The following is a 25,025-nucleotide window of genomic DNA, read 5'->3' on the forward strand; positions in this document are numbered from 1 at the left end:
GCAAAGACTGCCTGGGTCATCGGTGTGCGCGGGCATGCGCAGTACAGCCGAACCCACTGCGACTCAAGGGCTGTGCGGCGCCGGTTTTCAGTAAAGCTCGTGGAGGGCTGTCTCCTTAAGTGGTCGCGATTCCAGTTGTGGGCACCATTGTCATTTCACAGTACGAAGACCTTTCTTTTGTTTGTTCACAATGCTATGACCTCCATTCAGCTGTCTTATCTCTCTGGTGTCTATAATTCTTAGACCAGACAAGGGTAATGTGCCGTTTTAAAATTGATTTGATTGTGAGTTTTGAAGGTGACTCCCCTATAGACTGAAATCGTAACCTTTCACAGAAGAAAATAGATAGGATGAATATATCAAAACAGAAACATCTTATAATTCTTTCTGAATCCAAACACCTCAGACAGGGATGAGATGAACAACCCATCGCCTCTGTGAGAGAGTATTATCATAATTCATTTCTCTAAATCGGCCTCAAAACTGTGACCAACTTGAGCCCTAATGTCTTGTCACTAACTATGCTAACACCTAATTGTAAATCTGCATGCCAACCTTTAAAGTCTTTGCACCAAAAACTCTTCAAATCATTCCTCGTTCCTCAGTTTCTAATCTCGTATCAGTGAACACCCAGTGAGGGGTCTGTTTAGATGTCTACACATTTGTCCTAGGGAAATTCATTCTCTTCCAGACATTGGCTATGACTTCCGGGTCCTACCTCCGTAAGAAAAACCATTCATTTCCCCTACCGTTCTTGCCAATGCCACAGTTCCTGTGGAAGTCAGGGGTGCACAGTATGCCCACCATCTCACTTCTGTGAAGAGCTGGCAGACAGAGATGAGGATTTGATTATTGGCAATGTGTATGTGCCGCTGAAACCGCCAGATTTAAGGCATGTTGATACTGAGAATAAAATTCAAAGAAATAAATGTTTACTCTTCTTCCTACTTCTCTGATCATTTGAACCTCCAAGATGGGTTTTACTTGGGTCAACGTAAAGAAGAAAGAAAAGGCCCTGGCTGGGCTAGCTCAGTGAGTTGAGCATGAATAAATTGAAAACATTTATTCATAAAGATGTATGTAATCGCGGTTCCATTCCCAGTCAGGGCACATGCCTGGGTTGCAGGCCAGTTCCCAGGAGGGGACACATGAAAGGCAACCATACATTGATATTTCTCTCCCTCCTTCCCTTCCCCTCTAAAGATAAATAAAAAAGAAAGAGTAACAGATGCTTCTGGTCCAAGGAAAGAGGTAGCTAGGATGTTCCAAGAGAGGTGGACCACATGAAGGCCTCGAGCTCCCCGATACGGCTGCTCCCCGTATCGTGTCATTTCCAGTCCAGGGAGGTGACCCAAACCCCATGAGGAACTGCACGACCCAGGAGAGGTGTGGGGGGCAAGTCATATATTAGTCTCAGAAGCCCTTTCGAGTTCACATTTCTTGATATTAAAATGTGGTACTCCCCTGAAAACTAGAAGACAAACTGAAAATAGATATATTCAACTGTTGCTGGCTGAAACAAAAAAGATAAAGCTGGCAAATGAATGGGTGGGTGAATGGAGGGATGGATAGTTGGACAGACGGACGGTTGGTTGGAGGGATGGATAGGACTTTTGAAGGATCCATCTCCCATTGCGTGTTGAGTGGAATCTTTCAGACGGCATTACCTGAAAGGACACCACAGTACTGGCTGTGGGGGGTGGGCTTCTCTGTGACTTTCTCCCCCACGGCCCTTTTCTGCCTGTAGACACGATGTGGGTGACCCGTTATGGCCATTGTGTCATTGAGCGGTTCAATAAATATGAAGTCCTCATTGAGCTGAATGAATCCCATCTGGAATAAATAACATAAAAAGATGTGTAAGAAACACCATTTGAATAAATTACTCGCTGGGTTCTCCTGCTCACACACTACTTTCTTTCACAGATGCGCACACATTCTTCTAGTGAAGCTATTTTAGCAACCGCATCATAAAGCAACTGTCTTCCCATTTTATTACTTCATCTTTATGTACTTTATTGCACTAGCATAAACTGCACTTAGTGCGTCTGAGCCTGTGTGGGTGGGAGGCTGGGTGCCAGCCACAGACGCAGAGGCAAAATTCGGGAACTTAATTAAAGGCTCGCTTTGGGAGACCCACAGGCTCACTCCCACACAGAGCACATACGAGACCATCGCAGTTTTAACTGCACCCGCCACACAGTCCAGCCTCCTGACAGTCGTTACTTAACAAAGTCAAGTCATGGAACCCATCAAAGCAAACGGAGGAGACAAAGCATGAACGTTATTACACAAAATATTCTTAAAGCCTTCTACGAAGCATTTTGAACACCTGTGAACAATAGATGACGGAAACATCAAGTGTGACTTTCTTTATTTCACAGAAACAAGTTTCATTTCATACGATGCCACGTCTTCAAAGTCCACCAGCTGGGGGCGGAGGTCCAGACAGGGCAGAGTGTGGTTGTGATCGATCAGAAGAACTTAGAACAAGCAGATATCCTCTCATCGGGCTGCAGAACCTAGTCATTTTTTTCCTTGCTTTTCTAGAGTATTCATTTGCATTATGACCAAGAAAATATTCTACCTGGAAGAACAAATGGCTCAATCTTTTCCATGTTTCACTCTACTGTAGTATACAGAAATATGTTGAATGATTCTGTTAGCTCTTCAGTAAATATGTTTTGAGGAAATAATCTCTTAGAACTTGCATTATTCATATCCAATCTGTTAATGTCAAAGTTTATACTTCTGTTTTACACTAATTATATGAAAATTATGGGCAGTGCCTTTTAATTTGATCTACAATGTACCTAGCATCATAATGAAATAATGACCTCTTCAGACAGTAATGCTCCAGAGCCGAACATTAAGAAAAAATAAAACTCTGTTAACCAGAACGTGTGTCTTCCTCAGAGGCATAGAGGAGGCCTTTCCTTTCACTCTAGGTGTTTATTGAGTCTCGTGTACAAAGAGGCCAGGTGGTTGCCAGCATGCTGCCTCATTTGACAAGACACCTTAGTAATAAACCTAGAAACCCTCATCGGTGTCACTTTATTAAGTTTTTTATATCATGAATAAAATTCTCAAGTCCTAGCATGAGAGTTCCACTTCTTCTATCGGTCCCCTGCTGTCTCTCCCCCTTTCCCTCCTTCTCTCCCAGTCTCCTCCTCCCTCTCTCTCTCATGCACCTCATTTGGGGATGGGGATAACCAAAAAAAAAAAATGCACTCTAAAGATTTTTTAAAGATATGTATATATTGGGGTGATTTTTTGATATAATTTTAATACGAGTTCTGACGAGTTCTTTTATTTCCCATATATGTTCTCATTCTCTCAAATATAAAACTAGCTTGAATTTTAAAGTAACTCTATGAAGCCCCAATTTTTTTCTCCTAATCTGAGCAGAAAAAGGAGAATCAAAATACGTACAAATTGAAATACGAATCTTAAAAGATGCAGTCCATTGGCACATGGATGGAGGGTCTCACGCTAGGTGACACTGATCTCATTGTGAATATACAGAAGAATGTTACTCTTCTTACGTAGTAGTGTGTTTCTGAAGTCCAGGCAGTGTCAAGATCACCAATATAATGGACAGGGTGGCTGACGGCTAAAATAATAATTACCACGGTGCTCAGTTTGAACATCTCAGATAAATACACTCATCTTGCAGAAGTTAAGTCATAAATTTGCAATCTGATAGTTCTTTCAACTCATTATAAGTAGAGTGAGATTTATAGCAACAAGCCCTATAAAGTTTCATTGCATATTATCATATAAAACTTAATGACTCCAAGAACAAGTTCTGGGTTGAAGGCTGAGTTACTAGACCTGCAACTACGACAATTTTCAGTGTTGTTGCCACAGCAGCTTCAGAGGGTCGGTTGGTCAAGATCCCTTTTTGAAAAGTGTATGTGATGCTTTTATCACAGAATCTGATATTAGGCAACCAATCAATAAATGTTCACCATAACTTTTACTTTATTAATAAATATAACCATAACAAATATAAGCACCCAAACATTTGAGTGTGGACTGCAGAACAGAGCCCCAACAATCAAAGTTTATTCCTTTGTGTGCACGTATCAGTGTATGAAATATTGTCTGAAATAAATGGGTTATTTTTGTTTACATTTAGACAGCTCTTCACAACGTAGTTATCTGTTGTCTCAGGATGTTATCTGCAGACATTTCCCAAAGGGGAAGGCCACTTCTAACAAGGGAAAAAACGCTGGAGTAACGACAGACGGTGACTCACTCGTTGAGGATGAATTCGCGGTCCGACCACGCGTGCCAGGCCCAGGTCAGTCCGGGGCACTCGCGGCACAAGTCCTGGGTGCCCTCTCGCCAGGGAAGCGCTTCTGTCCGGCCGGAATGCTCTCCTGCACCGGGGACCTGCTCTGGCTGGGTCGCTCTCTTCCAAGATAATGACTCATATTAAAGAAGAATCGCAGAGAATCTTGAGGTTTTCTGGGTCTCCACACAGGGCTTACTTTTCCCACCAGCAATGTGTGTGTTTCCTGTCCTGCACCTCTTGGACCATGAACGAACACGAACCCGGATCGACCTTTCTGTGCAGGAGCACCGTGTTCCGCCACCCACCACCAGGCAACACCCGCTTTGAGGGCGAACACTGCCCTTGCAGTTTTAGAAGGAAAGTAAAGATTGTGTGACTTACCATGACACAATTCGCTGTCTAAAACAAGTGTGGACTATATGAGTGCTTGTCCTCCAGTTGCCCTTTTCAGGTCTTTCAGTCTGACATTTTCCATGCATATTTGGAAATGCAGTCAAGTCTCACAGCTATCCCCTGCCTTTCTCTGTCATCTTGCGTGTTTCCGCACAGGGTAGTATTTGTTCTCTTGTCACAGACTGGTGTTCTTTGATTTGACAATTCAGCAACAATTTCGGTATTGCACGCATGCACCATAGCTTACGTGAAAATGGTACCAGCCATTTCTCGGCTTAGCTGTCTTTGTGTCTTTCTAAAACAGCGGTGAATGTGGAGCTTCGTACAGGTGCACTGATGCCGCCACCAGCTTCCCGTCGCAGCACAGCATTTCATAGGGCCGATGTGCACGCATGTTTACATACCATTTCTTCAATTCAGCAAATGTCAGTGCCTCATTTGTTTGAATTTAAATGAGCCATGGTCTATTCAACAGAGAAACAGATTCTAATGCTCTAATGTAAGCATGACTAGAAAAAAACCCCTAGAAAATTAGAGAGCAACACGCACTCTCTCTATTCTTGTTCCCACCCCTACTAGGTTACCCGCCTCCCTTTCCCGGCCTCATTTCCTGCTCACAGAGTTAAGCACTACTGTGCGTATCTTAAGTTTTCTCTTTCTTAACTTGATTTTTATTGTTGACACTGTTACAGACGACCCTCTCCCCCCCACTCAGCTTTGCCCACTCCCACCCAGCCCCCGCTCCCGCCCCACCCTCTGGCCATCCCCACACGGTTGCCTGCTTCCGTGAGGCACGCACGTGTGGCCTTTGCTCATTTCTTCACCTTCTTTCCGCCTGCCCCTGCACCCTCTCCTCTCTTCATTCTCCCACATTCCTTTCTTGTGATTGTCTTTCTTTTTCAGAACCTTAGTCTTCTCACTAAACTTTCACCAGACGGGCTGAAGGTATTTTATCTGAGGCTCAAACTGTGTATTTTGAGAGTCTTTGAGAATACCCAATTTTTAAAAAATAGGTAGCACGTCACAAGAATGAAATACCATTAGTGCAAAGGGACGTGCAGAAGGTGCTGGATCATTATGACTTCAGGATCCAAGAAGAGTCTTGAGGATTTGGGTTGGGCTGTGGCGAGGCTGCTCCCTGGGAGAAGGGGCCCTGGCACTGCGGGCGAAGAGGGGGTGCATTCGCCCAAACAGCTCATGAAGAGAACTGGAGAAATGTAGCCAGAAAAAGAAGTGAACCCACATAACCAGAAACACCAAATGACCAAGTTCTGGACAGGAAGGCAAAAGTCGGCCTTCTGACATTCTGAGGACCAGTCACCTACCATCCAACGATAAGACCAATCAGAGGACGAGCGAGGTTCTGGACGCAGCACAGGCATTTTATTTCTGAATGACAGTGAGAAAAGCTGCTGAGAAATCTGGCATCGGCATATGCTTGTAAAAACACTTTAGACAAATATTTGTCTGATGCTCTACATGATCTGAATGTCTATACAAATTTGCCTTTATGTTCTTAAGTGCTTTCTTGTACGGTAACGTTAGAATGTCTATCTCATTAAGTAAATGCAGTTCTATGTACTTTGAATGTAAACATCACATAGGCTAGACATTAATTATACTATAAGTTTGTCTTATGCTTTATTCAAACATGTCATTTGCAATGTTACTATAAGTGGGGGTCACTTCTCATACATTTGTGCGTTCTTTGCACACACGCCTTCCGCACTGCATCTACCCTGCGGTCTTGTGCTGGCACCCTGCTCCAGACTCGGTCCTGTCTACGTTTCCCCTGCATGCCCGTGGGGATCGACACCACGGCCATGACAAAGTTTAGCTACCACTTGAGGTAAGGGGACACTGGAGCAGAGATGTGGGGTCTGGGAGGTGGTCTGGCCAGACGTGGGGGGAGAACATCCCAGGCAGAGGGAGAAACAGAGGCCCAGAGCTGAAGGGAAGGCTAGTCCAGCTGACACTGAGGGGCACCTGGGAAATGGGCATTAGAAAGGAGCCCAGGGCGCTCCACAGCCCAGTGCCTAGTTTGAGTCACATCCAAAGTCGATCCCGATGAAACCGCCCCTTGGCAGTCAGACCAGCTGTCTCTCTGGAACACTGAGTACAGATTTTACGACGGGCTGTGCGCGATGGTCCCCTGTGTTCACGGGCTTTCCACAGTCTTATTTCAGCTGCAGATTAACTACACGGAACGGGGCCTGCTCCTGCAAATGAAGAAATGCGCTTCCTCTCCCATTTTCTTGAAAACCATTGCCCTCTAGCTTTTCTCCGACATCTGACAGAGACATGGATTTAAAACAACTTCAAAATGTTCCTTTTTATCTACATTACAGATAAACAGCATCACAAGCCAGAGAGTAAGAGATGTCCTGTGCTAAAGAAGTGAAAAGGAGGTGGTAAGAACTGGTAAAATGGAAAATGAACGCTCCATCCTGACGTTTACTTATCCAAAATGATTGATCTTTTGGTTATCATGATGGTGATCTCATTTCTCAGTTTGCAGTCTAATTTTTACTCATATCAAGAAAAGCTATGACTTTTATTTGCTCTCGTAGACCCATTTACTGTAAACTCTTGTTGCTTATAATGGTTTTAAAATTAATCCCTTGGAATGCCTATGGGTTCTATAAATACACAGAAAGCCAGTTGATAGATAGGGAGCAAATTCCACTTTAAATCTGTTTCTAAGTTTATCAGCCAGTGTCCTCAAAAGCTGTTATGTCCCATCGCCTCTTCTTGACGATGACCTAAAGTTCACTGCGCATGCTCCCACTGAGTGCCTTCTGGAAGGCCGTACACAGGACAACAGGACTTCAAAGATGAAGACAGACTTCGTCTGATTTAATCTCTGTCTTTATGAACCTTATACATTAGGGGAGAAGATGGCAAAACACCAGGGATTCAGACAACTATCCTTAAGAAATCATAAATTTATTTATAATAAAGTATGTTTGTGTTCCATGTGTCTATATCACAGTTCAACATATTTTAAAAATAAAAAACAAAGAATGAATAATATAACTACAGTACTTAGCAATATAGAGGCCAGGCAAGCACCCAAAGAAATGCAATGGCTCCCAGCAGGCAGAAAGCAAGGGCAGAGGGGAGGGGGCTGGAGCACTCCTTTTTTCCATTGCAGTTTTTGTACTAAGTGCTGACTTGTCACACAACGTACATGGATCCCTTAGATCACACTTTAATTAAGAGAGGATGAAGTGGGGGACAAGAGATGTGCCCGGAGGCAACTGCAGTCATTAAAGCCATAGGCAATGGGGCATCGGTGTGCAGTCTGTCCGTAAGGACGGCCTCCGAATGAGTCACCGTTAAAGAAGTGACACGGAGACGGAGGCAGAGGCCAGAATCACATGCAAATAATCACAGCAGCAAAAAAGGAAGAACAGAGGGGTCGGCAGTGCACAACTCACGTAGAACTCTGAAGATCGCGAGACCTTTTCATTTCAACTGCCAGTGAAAGGCATAATTTCATACACATTTTGAAGGAAGTCATTCTTGTTCTTTTTGGAGAACAGATTACAGGGAGATAAGTGTAGAGATTACGAGGAGGCCAGTTAGTTACAATAGTTCAAGAACAAGGTCATGATGGCGAGGCCAAGGAAGCAACACGTGGTGGCCGAACTGAGGATGTACAGAAGAGCTAAGTGCATTTGATGTTAATTTTGGATTCTCATACACACGACAGGGCAACCACTCACATTTGTTAGTGGTTTGGATGTTGGGGCACGGAGGGACAGTCACGTAAGAATTAAGGATGACTCCGGAGTCTCGGACTTAAGCACTAAGAAGCGGAGAGATGTCTGCGATTGCAATACAAGTGCCAGACACTGAGGATGAAACAGCTTTGAGGGACAAAGAATCAAAGTTTCTGATGTATTATTGGTGAAACATCCAAGTGGGGCAACCAAGTAGATAGTTAGGGTATGGAGCTTAGTGAAGGATTTTGAGCTAGAGACTTCCATTGGGGAGCTGCCAACGTAATTTTTCAATCCAAGCAGTGAGTGGCGTTACCCAGAGAGTGTAGAGAAAGAAGAGAAAAGGCACTAAGACCAAACTCTGAGGACACGAACACTGAGAAATGGAGAAGGAATCGGCGACTGAGGAGGGACGGCTGGTGAGGTTAAAGGAAAAGTAGGAGCTAGGTCACCGACTTTTTACAACTCAGAATTAACTCTTTGTAGAAGTGGCCTTGAGAAAAACCTCTCATTCACTGCCCTTTGCAAAAGCCACTGCCAGGTCTAAGCCACTCGGCTCAGGTGAAAACTTCAGTGGTCTAACGCCAGGTGATCAAACGCACAGACTCGTGCCTCTGCCAAGTTCAACAGCAAACACTGAGCAAAGGAGCATTGCCCCGACTGGGCCAGTCAGGGCTCTCAAAAGTCATTACAACACGACCAACTTTTGTTCCATTCTGTAGACACATAAGAAGAATTTAAACTTATCGACTAACTTTGCCTGACATATGTATAATTTTTAAAGGGGGTGTCCAGCTTGCTGCCCACCCCAGCACTCCATGAGTGGGTGCACACTCAGTTGTACCTCTGCTTGTTAAAGGGTCAGCTGCTCAGTGACATTTCAGAGCCATTCACCGTGCGGTGAGCATGGGCCACACTTGTCCAGGCGGTTCCAGCCCAGTTACGCGCCGCCGTGGAACCAAGAGAGACCAGCGAGGGAGCCGCACAGCTGCAATTTGGGAAAGGACTCATCCCTGCCAGGCCTTTCGGGTGACCTCACAATCAACAGAGAGGTTGCCAACCTCCTACATACCCCTAGAGAGGAGACACAAATGCACTTCTCCATGGAAACAAGATTAGTGGAGCAAACGACTCAAGGACCATGGCCCTGGTACTGAGAGCCACGGAAAATGTGCTGGAACTGATTTTCCGGGTTCAATGAAAGGTCAAATGAAGACAGTTAATTTACTCGACAATATTCGCTGAGTGCTAATCACTCAGCGACGTGCTCGATTGAGGAAATACACCAGGGCACAAAACAGTCATTTCAAAGCAATCTTAAGTATCTTTGATGATAATTAAGGAGTGTACTAACTGTAGATTTTGAGTCTTCTGTCCCTTTTGCGCCCCCGTCAGCAGAACGTGTTGCTGTCTTCCATTCAGGACCTGTGGGTAATTCAAATACTCTCTCCTACCCCCATTCTGAACGGCAATAAGTAACATGTGGTAAGTTACACTGGCATTTCCCCCCCTTAAAGGGAGCAGCCGATCTTGTACCAACAAAGCTCTTTTTCACGTGCTCTGTTTCTTAACCACAAGATCCCCAAATGCAAACGTGTGACTCGGGAGAGCTGAAGAAACACACAGCCTTTCCCCCAAACTTTTCTGCAGCCTCGTTCACACGTGTCTCCTCAGTGCGCACAGGTGCCCAGAAAGCTAGTGTCCCCTCGGGCTGATTTATAAGAGGCTACCCCGGGGGGTCATAAATCTAAGGAGCTGAAATAATCTGATATAAACCAGGAAACCCCATGCACTCCACACATCCCACACCCAACAGCAATACCAGGTCCACGCGTCGCATTTTAAGAAAGACATTTACAAGCAAGAGTATATCCGAACAAGAAATTCGGGGTCAGTTTGTTGCAAGTTCCACCCAGAGAAGAAATCATTCGTCAACAGCCCTTGTAAATATTTCAGGTCCTGTTTATGCATTTCAATCACTCACTGAGTGATCTCCACTCTGAAGCGATCCAGACCTCTCCTGGACGGTGGCAACAACTCACACACACATCGCCGTAAGAGCTCCAAAGGGTCTTCGTCACCGCTTCACACCACGGGCCCTGCCTCTGCATCCTAGGCACCTTCTCACGTCTCAGACAGATGACAAATGTGCCCCTGGCCTCTCTGTACGGGCCCAGGGTCTGTAACCGCTCCCAATGTGAAGTGGGTTCCCTACCCTTCTTCCATGTTTTCATTTCACGTAGATGTTCTCCAGTTTATAAACGTCATTCTTAGGTTTGATTTTCTTTGATGTTCAAGTATGGAAATGAATGTTCAAAAAAATGTCTTTATCACACAGGATGAGTTGAAATAAGAGACTGTAAAAAAAGTAACTCATTAAGACCCTGGTACGGACTGGTGTAGGATGGCAAGAGGGAAAGTATTTTCACTTATTATTCCTGATCATTCTGTATTAGGAAATAGTTCAAACCTTAAGAAACACACAGGATAACAGGGTGCCTAGTAATCCACCCCCAGTATTTAACAAATGTTAACACTTATATTCTGTAGATCATTTTTCAAAACACAATTCATTGATGCACTGGAAGTGGACCTCCACACCTTCCCAAAACCAAGTTCCTGCTTATATGGCTCAAAGAAAACCACTGCATTGAAGATGTGCGCATCTTTTGCATTCATGGTTTCCATTCTCACTGTGTATGTCTGGCAGTCACAAATACCGCGATGACCGTGCTTCGACCTGCCTTAAAGGGCCCATGGTGGCAGATGCACTGAGGACAGACCACAGAGTGGGGGTGAAAACTACTGAAATAATTCAGGTAAGAGGTAACTGACGACTCAGCCAGGGCAGTATTCATGGTAATGGAACTGGCCAGATTCAGGATGAATTTTGAAGGTATAGCAAACAGAATATACAATATTTGAACATGCAGTTTGAAAGAGAGGAATTCAGAACCCCAGAATGACGTCTGACCCTTGCCAAATGGAACTCTACGGCTGACCGTCAGTAAGATGATGGGCAATGAAGGGAGAGCAGGGTGGGTGGGGGAGGATCCGTTCTGTTGGAACTTGACTTTGATGGATCTGTTAGACCTCATGTTGCAAGGTCAAGTAGGTTGCAATGTCAGTTCAACAGAGAAGTCTGAACTAGAGCTTGATATTTTGGAGTCACTGGCAATTACTTGGCATTTAGGCCATGAAACTGGATAAAGTCACCAAATAAGTGTAGACAGAGAAGAAGAGAAAGCCCATGACTGAGCACTAGATGACACCAGTATAAACAAGGTTCAGAGAAGAGGAAGAATCCATAAAGTTGCCTTAAGGGAGCAGTCAGAGAGTTGGGGGTCCGTGCTGGCCAGTGACAGAGACACGCTCGTGCATCACGGGGGTGGGCACCATCAGCTACGCCCAGCTGCTGATGGTGAAGGAAGGTGAGGGCACCTGTTCAGCAGCCCCGAGTGAAAGCACCTTTTATCCTTGGCAATTAACAAACAATTCTGAATCATAGGCACTCATTTTTATTATCCAAGGAGAAAGTAGATACAACTACCATTCAGTTCCTTCTTTCATTATTGATAAATGCAAAATTCATTTCAAAAGAAGAAGGGAAAACATCTCACCTCAAAATTCATCACATGACACATGGATGGTGCAACTTTAATATTAATGAGTGGAATCCCTATGGTTTAGAAGGAAAATAAAATATTTGAGAGCAACCCACCATGACCAGAAAGGTACCTGGGGTGTGATCCTTGTGATATAAAATAACACATGCATAATTTTCCCTTCTGTCTTCTTAGTTGTAATAAAGTATAAGAGTAAAGCCAATCTATTCCATCCAAAGTTTTATTTAAACCAAGACTTCTCCTTTATTCTTGTAAGTTTTCTATTGTTAGATGCAGCCAAGATATTAGAAATATTTTTTGATATTGACTTCATCATCCAATAAATTAGCAACTACTTACAGGTTCTGAGCACTTGCAGACCGAATTAGAATCATAGCGATGTTCTCATCTCAGAGAGTAAGTAAATTATTGAATAGGCAAAGTTGAAAAAGTCTGAGCCTTGGCCCGTGTGGCTCACCTGGTTGGAGAATTGCCTCATAACCCAAGGTTGCCCGTTCGATTCTGGTCAGGGCACCCGCCTGGGTTGCAGGTTGGATCCCTGGTCGGGGCACACGAAAGAGGCAACCAATCGACGTTTCTCTCTCATATCAATGTCTCCCTCTCTTTCTCCCTCCCTGTCCCTCCCTGTAAAATCAGTACCCACGTCTTCAAGGGAGGGAAAAAGTAGGTTGAAAACCTCTGTCTTAGACTGAGACGCGCATAAACAAGGCCTCAGCAGTGTCACCAAAAGGCAACGCTTGTACACGGTCACAAGGAAAAGGGCAAATAAGAGACCAGCAGTGCACACTGTTTCTCAAAACCTAAACAACCTCTGTGTGGATCCGTCTACAACAGCTATTTCCAACCTTTCTCATCTCACGGCGCACATAAACTAATTACTAAAATTCGGTGATGCGCCAAAACGTATTTTTTGCAGATCTGACCAAAATAGGTATAATTTTGATTCGGTCACACAGGACGGCTACTGGTGCGCTGGCTGCCGTCACTTGCTTATTGGACAATCTAAGGGAAATGAGGTCCCTGCCCCCCAACTAAACAGTTAGGTGTTGCATGTTTTAAAAATTCTTGCCACACATCAGTGTGCCTTTGCTGGTCTACAAGAATGAGACAGGTATAAAATATACGCTTTTTAAAAAAGAAGTACTAGCAGTTCAGTGCTCCCGCTGCAAATTCTCTCAGCAGTCTGGGAAGAAACGACACCTCTTCCCCAGAACCCGCAGATTTTTAGCTGAAGAATCAGGGATTCTCGTATCTTGTTACCTACCTGAACTTCATTCCCTTTCAGCCAGTGTTTATCTTTTGCAACTTTGAAACTAAGTATTTTCATGAATTTTTATTTGACTTGGTAGAGTCAGCGCAGGAGACGTGCGCTGCATTAGCCTTTCACACGATATCCTGACCTTACTCTTACCCTGGGAGGCACTTAGCTTGCTCCTAGGCTACCCACGCACAGTCTCTCCTCACTTCTGTGCCCTACACATTCTGCCGCAAGTTTTGAAGGACATACAGGAAACTGAAGGCTACAGGAAATGAAGCAAACCCACCATCATCTTTGTGGGAATGCATTTTACAGTTACTTGAATCACTTGGCCCCGGAAGTCACTTATCGGTACTTCGGTGGGGCAGTGTCAGGGTCCTTTCGGAGATGCTTCCGAATGGCGTTTTTGCACTAAACATTTGAAAGGAATGTTGGGAAAGAAGGGTGGTGAGGAAACTGCATTCAACCAACAGACATTTCTTGAATGCAAAGGGAAATCAGTGGTCCTCACTTCCTCTCCGACCTATTTGAACAATTTGTACATTTAAACAAATGGGCAAACTGCACATGGATAAATTGTTACATATGTTAACCTAATTCAATATTCTACATTCATTTCATTAATTTCAACCTAATGGGTAGCGCTGTGAAAGATTTAGAAACTTATTTAATGCACTGACCAAAACATATTCTAACTCCATTTCTCATCTCCAGTTTGTTTAACAAACACATTTATAGTTCTTACAGTGTTGCCAAATGCTGGTGTACGTCACCTGCTGAACCTGAGAAGGTGAAGAGACAGAGGAGCCGACAGGTTAGGTGAAACGTCTGACACTGCACACCGAGCAGCGTGGTAAGAGGGGAGATCGGGTTCAAACCCACACACTCCGGCGCCTGCGTCTCTGCTTCTCATTTAAAGGAGCCAAGGGCACCCCCAAAAGTAAGCTGTTTGCTCTGGCCCTTCATTTTCAAACATTAATGACTAAGTTTCTTTCCCCTCAAACTCAGCATTGAACTTTAAAAAAATAACTACACTTTTAGCTGCATGTAAAATGAACATTTTCGAAGTGGAGTTTTTTGTGTTGGGTATGGCTTTTTTCTGGTTGTAGTGTATGAAATTGCTTTTTACGGTAGGTCAGACATCCACATATTGACAGTCTCTTACAATTCAAGCCAAACAACCAGAAGAAACCTGAGGTATAAAGGAAAGGCAAAGGGGTGCCACTGGAAGACCAAAGTTGGTGTCTGCTACCGCAGGGGGGCCTGGGGCACCTGAGCAGGTCATGTTGCCTCGGCAGAGTTATCTTCCTCCTTGCTGGTAACGGCTGCTGAGAAATAAGCCATTTAATCTGTAAAAAGTCCTCGTCCACCTCAGTGTGAGAACAGACACTGTGTACCGTACTTCAAAAACAGTGCGGAGGCCCAACCACAAAAGAGGGACACTTGCGAGGTACTTACATCGTTCAAAATACGCTTCCTACAAAGAAAGCACTTCAGAAAAAATTACCTCAGGAAATTATAATTACATTGTTCATCCACCCAGAAAATTAAGAGCCACTGGTTCTGATCATATGCTCATAAAAGATAAAAAGGAAGATTTGAGAGGGCAGAGTTGAGAAAGAAAAGGTTAAGGGCCCTTTGAAAAATGACATGGCCAGCAGCGGCCCCCTCCCAGGAACCGCACTGAGCGCCCACCCCGTGCTGCCGAGGTGAGGTCACTGTGGTTACCAATGGGATCGTCCAGGTTGACACGCCAAACCAGACGCAAACCGGAGAACAGTGGAAGACAGAATCTCTGAGTAACCCTCCCCTCCAACCTCTGCCACACTGCTTTTCTTTTTCTTCTAACCGTGAGCTGCAAGATGAGAAGAGTCACAAGCTGTTTTAAATTTATAAATCACACTTTACTTTTCATATCAGGCGCCCGATAAATGTTGCCTTCAATGAAAATGATGTCAGAAGGACTATCTAGACTGGGGAGGTAACCCGAAACTCTGAAATAAAGCTGAGCAGGCCCCCTGCAACATTGAAAGCCCTGTCTTCACACACTAGTGAGGCTTTGTAACAGTTTAAACGATCTTTTCTACTTTGGACTAATTCCTTAAATGCCACTCTTTCACATAACACCAAATGGGGTTCACTTTCCAGCCCAGGGAGCTGGGCGGATGCCCGGCAGATAAAAACGGGGGCGGGCTCTGCGCGAAGCCGGGACAAAGGCAGCTTTAAGAGTGAAATTAAAGCAGGCACTCCCTCCCGTCCAAACAGCACTTTCCTTTCCATGAAATGAAAGGGTATCCACGGAAGCACTTTACACGACTCTAAATCTCCATAGAAATGAAACCATTCCTGGACTCTACCTGACAAAGTCCTTAAGTGCTTGATCTCTAGGTAATTCTATTCTAGATTTTCGGATCGGCCTAAAGGCCTGGTGTCTTTCTTTTGCGATGACTATTAATAGGGTCTTTTATAGAAAGTAAGTAAAACCCGGAGGCCTGAAAATCATGCCACCGGCACAGTACAGAGCGCTATCATTGCCTCGTGCTTTCTCTCCAGTCTGGTAACTCATCTGTGACTTACTCATTCAACTTACGCTCCGTGCAGACTCCTAAACCATAGAAGGGTTTCAATCCCTTCAGGTTTCATTGAAGAGCTTCCCCAAAGAATAAATCTGAATGACGGTTCCCACTCATTCATCACGTGCCAGAGCAAACTGCTTCACACGTTTTTCCGGAACTGGCCTCTTAATGAGAAAGGACACAGACCATTCCTAGGGACACGCTGCGATGAATTACTTCAGCAAACCATGATTCACTATTCCAGACTGAGAAAACTTCATTGAGAAAACGTGAGACCGTTTGGAATTCGGTACATGTGCCAAAAAATAAGATTGATCTATTTGTTATCTTATGTATACAAAAAGAAAAACACAAAACTTTTAATTCAGTTACATTAATTAGCATATATATGCTAATAGGTCATAAATAGAAATCTGACCATTTATTTACAAGTGCATCAAACACTATGAAAAATGGTGAGCCAAACCTATCTTAATGTGGTTATAAACTATACATACATATATTTGTTATAAAACACACTTGTATTAAATTTTAAAACAGGCCTCAAAGCCATAAATTAATAAAATAATTTTATTGAATTACTACACTTTTAAACAAATCTATCAATTTATACAACTTTAAAACTGTAAGTTTTAATTTTATCATTGAAATGCACTCTTATTTTTACAGTAAATTAGCATTATGTTCAAAAATTACCATCATGCTATTGAAGCTGACTGATATTTTTCTCTACATCTTGGCAGGGCCCGGCTAGCCCTTTGAAGAAAAAATAAACCTTGAAAGTAAATAATTAAAACTAAATCACTACAGAGTTATAGTTATCTAAGAAAGAAGTTACTATTTTAGCCACCTCAAACTTTAATCCGCCTGCTATGTAAGTTAACATTGGAAAAGTTTTTTCTAAATTGTTGTCACTTGTCATTTTAATAGTTATTTTATAGATTCCTTAGAATTTTTATATATATAATCATGTTATCTGAAAATAAAGACAATTTTCTTTCTTCTTGCTCTACCTACATGCCTTTAACTTTTATTTTTTATTTTTTTAAAGGTTTTATTTATCTTTAGAGGGGAAGGGAAGGAGAGAGGGAGAGAAACATCAATGTATGGTTGCCTCCCATGTGTTCCCTACTGGGGACCTGGCCTGCAACCCAGGGATGTGCCCTGACTGGGAATCGAACCTCGATCCTCTGGTTCACAGGCCCACACTCAATCCACTGAGCTACGCCAGCCAGGGCAAACTTTTAATTATTTAGTCATTTGTTTTCGCTGATGGTGCCATCTAGGATCCCGAGTGCAGTGATGATTACGAGAGGTCAGAGTGGACATCGTGTCTTACTCCTGGTGATAGATGGGAAACATGCAGTCTTCCACAATGAAGAGTAATGTGGCCCTGACCAGTGTGGCTCAGTCAGTGGGGCGTCAACCCGCAAAGCGAAAGGTCCTAGGGCCCACGCCCGGGTGGCAGGTCTGGTCCCCCAGATGGGTGCATTGGAGAGGCAACAGATCAGTGCTTCTCCCTCACATCGATGTTTCTCTCCGTCTCTTTCTCCTTCCCTTCCCCCGCTCTAAAAATAAATAAATAAAATATTTTTTACAAAACAATAACATTAACAATGGTGTTATTGGAGGCACCTACTGACAGGTTGTGCTAGGTATATTCTCTTCATCGTTTGCTGAGTTTTTATCAGAAAACGAACGTTCAGTCTTGTCAGATTGTTTTTCTGCATTTCTTGCCATTACGTAGTTTTCCCCTCCACTTGCATGTGCCCTGCAGTGAATGGCATTGGGGAACAGCTTTGGTGTTGGGCACTACTGTATTCTTGGGACTAACTCTTTGTCTTGGTGTATCACCCTTTTCATCTACTGTTGACATTGCTTTGCTAATATTTGTTAAAATAGTTAGTTCGTTGTGTGGGATTAGACTGCAGCTTTGCAACACCTTTATCTGTTTTTTTAAAATTTATTTATTTACTTTTAGAGAGAGGGAAAGGAGAGAGAGGGGGACAGAAACATCAGTATGTGGTTGCCTCCCATGTGCCCCCCAGAGGGGACCTGGCCCGCAACCCAGGCATGTGCCCTGACTGGGAATGGAACCGGTGACCCTTTGCTTTGCAAGCCCACACTCAATCCACTGAGCCACACCGGCCGGGCTTATCTGTTTTTGATAGCAGGATAATGATGGCTTCATATGAATCTGTTGCACTTCATCACTCGATGTCTGAAAAAAATGCACCAATGAAGCCATCTGGGCCTGGAACTTTGTGGCAGAAATTTTCATTATAAATTCAAGTATAGTATATTATAATTTTGGCTCCACAGATGTTCTGCGTTGTTGTTTTAAGTCATTTCATTAACACATATCTTCAAAGAAATGGTCCCTTTCACCTCATGTTGTAAACCTTCTTGGAATAAAGTAGTTTGAATTCCCTTATTATTATTTTAATTCCAAAGAAACTGTACTGATGTCTCCCTTTCATTCCTAATATTGATCATTTGTTTTCTTTTTCTTTGATCAATCTAGACAGAGAGATATCGATTTTATTGTTCTTTCCCAAAATTTTATTTTTCTCCACTCTTTAACTTTATTGACTTCTGACCTTACATGTATTCCTTTCTTCTATATATTTTGAATTTAATTTGCTCTTCTTTTTCTAATTTAAGTTGGGCCTGTCTGATTTCCTAATGGAAATAGTGCTATAAAATTTCCCATAAGAACAGCTTTAGCTGCATCCCACGTTTTGATATACTGTGTCCTCATTTTTATTCACTCCCAAATATTTTCTAGTTCTGTTGTGATTTCTTCTTTGATCCACGCATTACTTTGAGTACATTGTTTCATTTGCAAACTTATGCTGACTTCAGATGTCCTTTTGTTGCTGATTTCCAGGAAATCCACTGTTGCCACAGAACACACGGCTATGTTTTCAGCCACGTCGAGTTTGTTTAGGTAGTTTAACAGCCCGGCACACCACCTGTCCTGATGGCTCCCACACGCATGGGCCACAACATTCTCTGGGTCAGTTATGTCTAGTGGTCTGACAGTATTGCTCATTCTTTCCATACATGTCCTTCATTCCTTCTATTAGTACTAAGATGTGAGTAAAGAATAAAAGAAAAATAATAGTATGAGAATAACAGGAGTTTGCTGGTACAAATGTGGGAAAGTGCACAGCTGGCAAGAAGATAAAACATTTTAATCACCGTTATGAACAATTTGACCACATTTAATAATATGATGCTGTCCATCTCCGCAAACCAAACTTTACTGTTATATACTCAAGAGAAACTCTTGCACGTGTGACTTCCAAAAAAGATCATTATTATATTGCCTATAATTCCAAAAGGTAAAAAAGTAGGGGATGACCACCTATCAGTAGGAGAACGGATACATTAACTGCATGGCATTCAACCAAATTAACGTTGCCGGTTAAAGGGCCGACAAGAGCTGCAGGCGTCGACTTGGACAAATCTCAAGAACACGACATGAGTTTTTAAAAGACAGGCTTTAGAAGAATTTGTACAGTATGATCTTATTTATGCAAATACTAAAAATACACAATAATGCTATCTGTTTTGTAGATGTAAATAACGTAATTATTAAAACATGTATGGAAAATGCATATAAACACGTGAGAAGAGTGACAACATCTGCAGACTCAGAAAAGAAACGGGTTGGAGAGAGGATCTCGGCAGCTTCCACATCACGTGCAAAATTTCAAAATAAACATCTTAGGCAGAAATGGTAAAATGTTAACATCCATGAAGTCTGGGTGTTGGCTGTGCTAATACTCTCTGGGTTTCTCTGTGGCCTGAGCCGTTTTGGAGTTCAAGGTCTAGAGGCAGCTTTTGATGACAAGCAGATTAACAAAAAAAACCCCAGCAAGATTGTGAGCATGTGATCCACACAAGAAAATTATAAAAAGAAAACTTAAAATTCATAAAACATGTTTGAAGATAAAGAGGATTCATATTCACCATAAATAGGGATACAGAGAAAAGGGCACTTGGGTATATTTGGGCAGAGTGTAAACTGGCCTAGCATTTTTGGAAGGTAGTTTGGCAGAATGTATCAAAATTTCAACACTGCAAACCCTGTGTCCCAAGCCCCAAGCAGTGGTATTTACAGGAATATTTTTTGCAGATACACACACTTGCGAGTGCAAAGGTCTATGTAATTGATTGTATTGTATTTTGCTGTGTGTAATGCACACCCATGTTTCTGGACCGAACTCTCAGGAAAAAAGTCTTTCCTTTTATTTTTTTCATTCAATTATTTATTTATTTATGCTTAGATCCTTGTTTCTGGTATTAGAAAGGAATTTCAGCATTTACTTTTGAACATACCAAAGTACAAGAAATTTTATGTTATGACTAATTACAAAACACAAAAACAGATACAAGATATTTCAGGCGCCACCCACATACAATGCGCATCCTTATTTTTCCCTTAAAAATGTGGGCAAAAAAGTGTGCGTTACACATGGCAAAATGTGGTACATTGTGCTATTATTGTTATTTGTTTCAGTCCAGAATGGCATCTTCCTAAAGGCCTAGCAATATGGGAAGGTTTCTAATTAATTGGATTTGCTAGGGTGATACTTGTTAACAAAATTACATAGGTTTCAGGTGCATAATTCATACACTGTACTGTGTGTTCACTGCCCCGAGTCACGTCTCTGTCCATCACAATGTTACCCCACTTCACCTCTTCCACCCCTTGCCCCCCGCAATGACCACACCGTCCCTCATGTCCATGTTTTTCTCTCTTTTTTTCAGTCCCTCCAACCCCAGCCCAAAAGCCCCATGACAGCCATCAGCCTGCTTTCTCTGTCTGTGAGTCTGTCTCTACTTTGCTTGTTAGTTCAGCTTGCTCATTACATCCCACATACAACTGAGATCATATGGTACTTTGTCTTCCTCTGACTGGCTTATTTCATTTGGCATAATGCCCTTCAGGTCCATCCGTGCTGAGGCAAAGGGTAAATTTTCCTTCTTTTTCCATTGGATAAAAGTATCACAGATTTTTTTATCCACCCATCTACCGATGGGCACTTGGGCTGCTCCGAAATCTTGGCTATTGTAAATAACACTGCAATAAACATAGCTGGGCTTATGCTCTTTCAAATTAGTGTTTCAGATTCCTTCAGATAAATTCCCAAATGTGGAATTGCTGGCTCATAAGGGCAGTTTCATTTATATTTTTTTCAGGAACCTCCACACAGTTTTCTATCATGGCTGTGCCAATCTGCAGTCCCAGCAAGAGTGCACGCAGGTTCCCTTTTCCCTACACCCTCATCAACATTTGTTGTTTGTTGAATTTTAATGACACGACGGCCATTCTGACAGGTGTGTGGTGATATTTCATTGTGGTTTTAATTTGCGTGCCTCTGATGATTTGTGATGTTGAGCATATTTTCATGTATCTATTGGTGATCTACATGTCCTCTTTGGAGAAGCGTCTTTTCAGGTCTTTTGCCCATTTTTAATTGGATTTTTTGTGTGTGTCAAGTTGCATAATTCTTGATAAATTTGGGGTACTAACCCCTTATCAGATGTGTCAGCAAATATATACTCCTATTCAGTGGGTCATCTTTTCATTTTGTTGATGATTTATTTCTATCGCTATGCAATTTTTTTTTAGTTTGATGGAGTCCTGTTTGTTCATTTTTTTCTGTATTCCCCTTGACAGAGGAGGTATGTCAGAAAAAATATTGCTTTACAAGATATATCCAAGATTCTACTGCCTATGTTTTCTTCTGAAAGTCTTGTGGTTTCAAGTCTAACATTTAAGTCTTTTATTTGTTTTGAGTTTATCTTGTGTGTGATATAAGAAGGTAGTCTAGTTTCATATTTTTACATGTATCTGTCCAATTTTCCAAACATCCTTTATGGAATAGACCTTGCCCCACTGTATACTCTCGCTTCCTTTGTCAAATATCAATTGACCATAAAGGCATGGGTTTATTTCTTGGCTCTGTTTCACACCATTGTTCTATAAGTCTGTTTTTATTCTTGTACCAGGCTGTTCTGATTATCTTGGCTTTGTAATACAGTTTGATATCAGACAGTGTGATTTCTCCAATGCTTTCTGTCTTTTTCAAGTTCACTGTGGCAATTTGGGGTCTTACGTGGTTCCATATAAATTTTTGAAATATTTGTTTTAGTTTCATGAAATACACCATCGGTATCTTGAAAAGAATTGTGTTGAATCTATAGATTACTTTGGATAGAATTAGACAATTTATTTCATTTTTATTTTTTATTGCTGTTCAATTACACTTGTCCCCATTTCCCCCCATTACCCTCCCCTGCCCTGGCCACCCTCCACCTCCTACATTCAATCCTCCCCCCCATTGTATTTGTCCAGGGGTCCTTTACACATGTTCCTTGACTTGCCCCTTCCCCTACTTACCCCATTATTCCCCTCACTCCTCTCCTCTGGTCACTGTCCATTTGCTCTTTATTTCCACGTCTCTGGTTCTATTCTGCTCACTTGTTTGTTTTGTTGATTAGGTTCCACTTACAGGTGAGATCATATGGTATTTGTCCCTCACCGCCTGGCTTATTTCACTTAGCATAATGCTTCCCAATCCCATAATTCTTCTTATCCATGAACACTGTATATGCTTTCACTTATTTGTATCTTCTTCACCATCTTTGTCAGGGTCTTACACTTTTCTGAAAACTGAAAATTCCCATCCTTCATTAAATTCATTCCCAGGGTTTTCATGCTTTTTCAAACAATTGTGAATGAGACTGTTTTCTTAGATTTTCTTTCTGATAGTTCATTACTAGGATATAAAAATGCAACTGATTTCTGAACTTTTATTATGTAACCTGCTACTTTACTGAATTCATTGATCAGTTCTAGTATTGGTTTTTATTTGTAGACTTTTTAGGGTTTTCGATATATGGTATCATGTCATCTACAAATAACGACAGTTTTACTTCTTTCCCAATGATGCCTGTTACTTCTTCTGTTGTCTGATTGCTGAGTCTAAGACTTCCATTACTATCCTGAGTAAGAGCGGTGAAAGCAGGCATCCCCGTCTCGTTCCTGATCTTACGAGGCTGGCTGTTGGTATGTCATATACAGCCTTTATTATTTGCGGTTTGTTCTCTCTATTCCCACTTTGCTGAGAGTATTTATCATAAATAGATGCTGGATTTTATCAAATGCTTTTTTTCCCTGCATCTATTGATATGATCATGTGGTGTTTATCATTCATTTTATTTATGTGGTGTATCATGTTTATTGATTTGTGGATATTACACAAACCTTGCATCCCCCAAATAAAGCCCACTTGATCATGGTGTATGATCTTTTCAATGTATTGCTGCATTCAGTTTGCTAATATTTTGTTGATGATTTTAGCATCTATGTTTATCAGGGATAATGGGCTGTAACTTTTTTCCTTTGCAATGTCTCTATCTGGTTTTGGAATTAAGATAATGCTGGCCTGGTAAAAATGATATTGGAGTGATCTTTCCTGAAATGGAAAGATCAGTGAAATGATCTTTCCTCCTCTTGAATTTTTTGGAATATTATGAGAAGGATAGGTGTTCATTCTTTTTTGAATGTTTGGTAAAATTCACTTGTGAAGCCATCTGGTCATTGACCTCTGTTTGTTAAAAGTTTTTTGATTACTGCTTCAATTTCTTTCATTGTAATCTGGCTGTTCAGATTTTCTGGTTCTTCCTGATTCAGCTTTGGAAGGCTGTAGCTTTCTAGGAATTTATTCTTTTCATCAAGATTTTCCAATTTTTGGGCATGTAGCTATTCGTAATATTTTCTTATAATCCGTTGTATTTCTTTGGTGTTGGTCATTACTTCTCCTCTTTCATTTCTGATTCTATTTACTTCAGTTCCCTTTTCTTTTGTGATGAGTCTGGTTAAAGGTTTGTCACTCATTTATCTTTTCAAAGAACCAGATCTTGGTTTCACTGATTTTGTTTTATTGTTAAGACTCTATTTTGCTTATTTCTGGTCTGATTTCTATTATTTCCTTTCTTCTACTCACTTTGGGCTTTGCTCTTTTTCCAGATCCTTGCAGTGTAACATGGATTTCTGTTTGAGACTTTACTTGCTTCTTGGGGGAGGTTTGTAGTGCTCTGACTTTCCCTCTTTGAACTGCTTCCACCATGTTCCATGGATCGTGGGTTGCTGTGTCCTCATTTCCTCCTCGATCTCCTTTTTCATGCATTCATTGTTTAGTAAAATGTTACTTAGCCCAATGTCTTAGTGTGTTTTTTAATTTATTTCTTGCGATTGATATCTATTTTCATACGGTTGTTGTAACAGAATATGTCTGATATTATTTCAATCTTTTTCAACTTATCAAAACGTTTTTGTGTCCAGTGTGTGGTCTATGCTAGAAAAAGTCCTATGTATATTTGAAAAGAATGTATTAAAACACATTCTTTGGGATGAAATGCTCTGAAGATCTCAATTAAATCTATTTGAATAGTGTGTCATTTCAGGCCACTGTCTCCTTGTTGACTTTCCGTCTGAAATATCTATCCATTGATGTCAGTGGCACGTTAAAATCCCTGAATATGACTGTATTACTGTGAATCTCTCCCTTATGTCTATCAAGATTTGCTTTATACATTTAGGTGCTCCTATGTTGGGTGCATAAATGTTTACAAAGGTAATATCCTCCTTTTGGATTGCTTCCATAATCATTATGTAGAGTTCTTCTTTGTCTCATATTAAAGCCTTTGTTTTAAAGTCTGTTTTTCTGATATAATTATTGCTACACCAGGTTTTTTTCCCCTTTTCACTTGCACGAGATATTTTTTCCATCCATTTACTTTTAGTTTGTGTGTATCTTTCTGAGGCAGGTCTCTTGTAGACAGCAAATATATGAGTCTTGCTTTACTATCCCTTCAGCTATCCTATGCCTCTTCATTGGAGCACATAAGCCATTTACATTTACAGTGATTATCAATAGGTATATATTTATTGTTATTTTTACAACCTCTTCCTCCTCCCTCTTCCTCTTGCTTTTCTCCTTTTTCTTCTTCAAGAAAATCCTTTAACATTTCTTGTAATACTGGTTTGGTGGTAATGAATTCCTTTAGCTTTTTCTTGTCTGGGAAGCTTCTTATTTCTCCTTCAGTTTTAAATGAGAGTTTTGCAGG

At 41.8% G+C, this 25,025-nt stretch overlaps 1 protein-coding gene across 1 annotated transcript in view; it reads right to left on the minus strand.

Moving 5' to 3' along the window:
• The window catches only part of ADAMTS19 (ADAM metallopeptidase with thrombospondin type 1 motif 19), a 218,639-nt gene that overhangs the window by 158,331 nt on the left and 35,283 nt on the right, over nucleotides 1-25,025 (minus strand). Inside the window, exon 3 of the mRNA XM_037064401.1 lies at nucleotides 1,668-1,833. Within this exon, the coding sequence (XP_036920296.1) occupies nucleotides 1,668-1,833 (166 nt within the window). The remainder of the gene's footprint in view (nucleotides 1-1,667; nucleotides 1,834-25,025) is intronic.

This window comes from Sturnira hondurensis, unplaced genomic scaffold (genome assembly GCF_014824575.4).
Source record: "Sturnira hondurensis isolate 20B ecotype Veracruz unplaced genomic scaffold, ASM1482457v3 Scaffold0015262, whole genome shotgun sequence".
NCBI lineage: Eukaryota > Metazoa > Chordata > Mammalia > Chiroptera > Phyllostomidae > Sturnira > Sturnira hondurensis.